Source organism: Sarcophilus harrisii, chromosome 2 (genome assembly GCF_902635505.1).
Source record: "Sarcophilus harrisii chromosome 2, mSarHar1.11, whole genome shotgun sequence".
In the NCBI taxonomy this organism is placed as follows: Eukaryota; Metazoa; Chordata; class Mammalia; order Dasyuromorphia; family Dasyuridae; genus Sarcophilus; species Sarcophilus harrisii.
In genome coordinates this window covers 475,288,674-475,292,857 of record NC_045427.1, presented here as the reverse complement: position 1 = coordinate 475,292,857, position 4,184 = coordinate 475,288,674, and the positions used below count along the sequence as shown (strand labels likewise).

Here is a 4,184-nt window from a genome sequence, read left to right as displayed (position 1 = left end):
GATCATAGGCAAGCCCTCCATGACTTAGTAGGTGTCTTATGAGTTATAGTGTCTGAAAACTAACCATCTTCCCTGGGTCTCTGGCAGTGAGCTTGGCTGGGCTTAGCTAGGTGCAAGGCTCTTTGGAGAGCAGACACTAGTCTATTGTTGGTCAGACCTACTCTCTAAGCCTTTTCAACTTGGCTGGATCTACAAGAACTTGTAAATTTCAGGTATGGCCTTTGAGACCTTAAGGACCCTCCCCACTAGGATGAACCCTGGAAAAGGGACTTTATATTGTTCAGGATAGGTGACAGGTGATAGGTGCTGGACTTGGGGTCAGGAAGGCCTGGATACAGACACCATCCCAGCCGCTTACTGCTAGCTCTGTGATTCTAGACAAACACCATCTTTAAGCCTACTTTAAAGTACCTGGACTTCAAAGATACTTCCTAGGGCTTATGTATCAAGTCATAGACTAGTTCCAACCTCTTTGCCTTGATGGGCAGTGCTTCTAGAAAGAATCATTTTAAATAACTTCATGGATTTGCTTATTTTATAATTTTAAATCCTCTTCCCAGAATCAGAACAGACAGGAAGTGCAAACATCAGCATTTATTGGGGAGGAACAGCTCAAAGAATCCCCTCCCTCCTCAAAGCTGTGTTGCAGGGTTCTAGAAGAGCAATAGGGGCAATACTGAGGGGCCACTGAGTAGGGCCATTCATTCCCCAACATCAGGGACCCCAGGAGGCCATTGAAGTCCAGCCATTCCTGAGGTCAAGGAAGTTCTGGAACATCAGGTCACCTAGTTCACCTGGGTTCCTGGAACTGAAAGAGATATTTTGTCACACAGAATGGAGTGAATTGGGTGGGGTGTTAATTTTGAGGCCAGGCTTCTCCATGCCTAGTATTCAGAAGAGGAGTATCTTCTTCAACTGTTTTTTTCCTATTCCCTTCAAAAGCCTTTCATGGACCTTTCTTACAAGATTGAGTTCAAACTCCTTTAGCCTAGCATTTGAGGCTCTTTACATCCTGGATTCAAGCCACTTATCCCCCTTTTACCTCCCACGTCTCCCCTAAATAAGCTTTCTGTTACTGCCTGACTGGTTTCCTTATTGTCCCCTAGTCACAAAGCACGAATTCCCACCCAGGCTCTTGGAATGTCCTCTCCTATTTTCTCATCTAAGTTTATGCATTCTGTAAGGCCCATCTCCTCCAAGAAGCCTTCACTGATCATCCCAGCACAAAGGGATCTCTTTTCCCTGTATAGATTCCTGACTGTACTTCTCTTGGGGCACTTGATATAGACTGGTTGGATTATCTCTCTTGCTATTTCTCCCTATAGACTGGGGGCTCCCAGAAGGTACTCTTCTCCTCAGCATCTTACCCAAATAGCACAGAACCAATACATGATAGGAATATAGTGAATGAATCTGGGAATATGAAAGCTATATTTACCTGGAGGTATTTCAGAGACTGGAATCTCAGTAAAGTTTTGCAAGGAAGGCTCCTCCTCAGGAATTTGGGTGGAGTTTTCAGTTAGGAGAGGGGCCACACAGAACTGGCCACAGCCTGACTTGCAACATTTCTCTCTATGTGGACAGTTCTCATCAATTTTGCAGCCTGTTATACAAAGGTTCTGGAGGATAAACGGACAATGGCCAGAGCGTCCTATGTAAAGAGAAGGGAAGGGAAGAGGAACAAGTCATCAGCCACAAGTTCTTCTTTGGAACCCAGAGTCTTATGCAGAAACATAATTCAGACTTAACTACTGACTGAAGTCAGAAGGCTTGAGAACTTGAAGCCACCTAAAGATTTATCTCCTAGAATGTAAGAAGAAGCATGTTAGGATACAGAATCTTGGTTTGGGAGTCAGGAGGCCTTGTTCTGAATGACTTTGTGATTTTGGACTTCAACTCTTTCTTTGATGACTTCTAAGATCTTTTCTAGTCTCATTATGCTATATAACTTATTTGAATTATCTCATAATTTTAGTGATGAGGAAAATGAGGTCCAGTGAGGCAGTTAGTGATACATGAACCCAGTCCAATAGCTTTTTGTTATAATTAACTTTCCTTCTTGGCCACATGATGTCACGATGAGTCCCTGGCCCTTGGAGGAGCTGAGGTCTCCAGGTAAGTTTAAGGCATCTAAGGGTAGAGTTGAGGGCATAAATTTTTCTTCTCATCCTGGTACCATCTCTGAGAATGGGCTCTGAATGTATTGTAAACAGTCTTTGTTGATCAGAGTCTGAATGTACAAACTTACCTCTTTCAATGTTTCCCTGGCACGTGTGCCCACAGCCTGTGCTGCAGCATTTCTGTCCATGGGGGCAAGAGTCATCTCCATGGCATAGCTCTTTGCATGGAAGGAGATCCTTAGGACATTGGCCTGGTTTCTCTACAAGAAAATCATGGAAGGTCATAAGTAAGAAGGGACAATGTCAGTGCTAGAAGGGATATTAGAATATCATACCCATAAATGTAAGTGCTGGAAAGGACCTCAACTTCATTTTGTAGAGGAAGAGGAAGAAACGAGCCCAGAAAAAGAAAACTAATGGTCCCATTACAAGGATACTTATTGGTAGAATCAGAACTGGGTCCAAGTCTTTCAAACCAGGATTTTTTTTTCATTGTCTTCATTTGTGGTCTGGGAACTCATTGCTGCCCCATTTCATCTCTAGGCCTGGGCTTTCAGGAAGCTCTGCTGTCTGGGGAGTCTTAGAACCCCTTCCCCTATTCCCTCTACTCCTCCACTTCCTACATAACCCCATCTCCAAACATCTAACATGATTTCTGACTTTTTGGTTCCTGGCTTTAGAGTAGGGTGTGGTTAAGTGGAAGGTGGCAAAGAATCTTACCTGAAGCTGAATCCTTCAACGTGATCCCTGTATGTTCAGGGACGTGTGTGGTATTCTCAGTACTAGTAAAAGAATAACTAGCTTCCAGGGAAGGAGGTGGAGCACTTTTGTGGGATGTCTTTGTAGGATCTATTATAAGATATATATTAGGGAAAAACATAGGTACCAAACCCAATAAGGTTAAACTAGACGGGGGCATGTATACCCCAAACCCCACTTTCTTCTGTGACTCATTAACGCAAGCTGGACCCCAACACACCAACCTACAATTCAATTACCTAGGCTTTTGCACCCCACCCCATACAAATAAAGACATATAATCAAACACAGACATCCAGACCAAGATCCGGAACAACATACTACCCCAAATGTCTATGTACGTATGGAGGTGATACTTCGCCCTATTCCATCTTAAGCCACCCCGACCCAACCTTTTTTAGCCCAGGTTTTAGCACTCACTTGAGCGTCCTAAGAAGGGGCCATACCAGGATCAGGTGGTAGTGTTGGCAAGAGAAGAGTGGCAGAATCAGTATGATTGTGATCTTAGTCCCCCCACCTGGCACTGCTCTGGCCCTGACAATAAGCCCCAAGCCCTGATGGGATCATTTAACCCTGAATTGGGGTCCTAAATCCAGGCATTTAGCCGAAAATCTTTTCTGGAGCGGTAATCACTGGATCTGGGTCCTGGGCTCTGGGACTTAGTACATCAGGGCACTTGCCCTCTGGCAAGCTCTCTCTTTGTCTCTGTCTCTGCCTCTGTCATTTGTCTCTCTTTCTCCCTCTAGCTTTTCTAGAAAATCTTGGATTCCCAGAATCTATACAAACAGGATTCTCAGCTTTTCCTGGTTTCTATAACCTTCCTGTACAAGGGAAAGAGTACCAATCACCCTCAACTCCCCATTAATCCCCAAGGCTAACTCAGGCCTCCTTCCTGTATGATTTTGACCCCCAAGTTCTCCTAAACCCCCAATAAACAGATACCTTTAAAAAGGAAGCTCCCCATCAGTGGAGGTAGCAGCAGAGAGAAGGTTAGGAACATCAGAAAGGGGCTGAGCAGGGTGGGCTTCATGGTGTTGTTGAGAGTGGGTGGGACAGGCCAGTCTGGGGCTAGGGATTATACCTGGGGGTGGGGACTGGTGGCCTCTGGGAGGGGCTCAGTTCAGCTTCCTCCAGATTGCCTCACAAGTCCAGCTCTAAAGAGCATCCTGATGCCCTCAGGGAAGTGCTTTGGATAGGACAATTTGTGCTGGGCACCCAGCCGTGAAGAACCTTCAGCTAGCCTGCTTCCTGCTGGTGAGAGGTAAGTATCTCTGCAACCCTTCAGGCCTGAGAGGTTCCTGATGG

The 4,184-nt window shown here is 45.3% G+C and overlaps 1 protein-coding gene across 1 annotated transcript; it reads right to left on the bottom strand.

Annotated features, from left to right (window-relative positions):
* Positions 1 to 617: 617 nt before the first annotated feature.
* Positions 618 to 3,942, bottom strand: WFDC3 (WAP four-disulfide core domain 3). The gene is made up of 5 exons (XM_012553838.2): positions 3,822 to 3,942; positions 2,841 to 2,969; positions 2,249 to 2,380; positions 1,439 to 1,651; positions 618 to 808 (listed from the first exon to the last, which is right to left on the bottom strand). Exons 1-5 carry the CDS (start codon positions 3,907 to 3,909, stop codon positions 786 to 788), a joined length of 585 nt encoding a protein of 194 aa, XP_012409292.1. The 5' UTR covers positions 3,910 to 3,942; the 3' UTR covers positions 618 to 785.
* Positions 3,943 to 4,184: the final 242 nt, after the last annotated feature.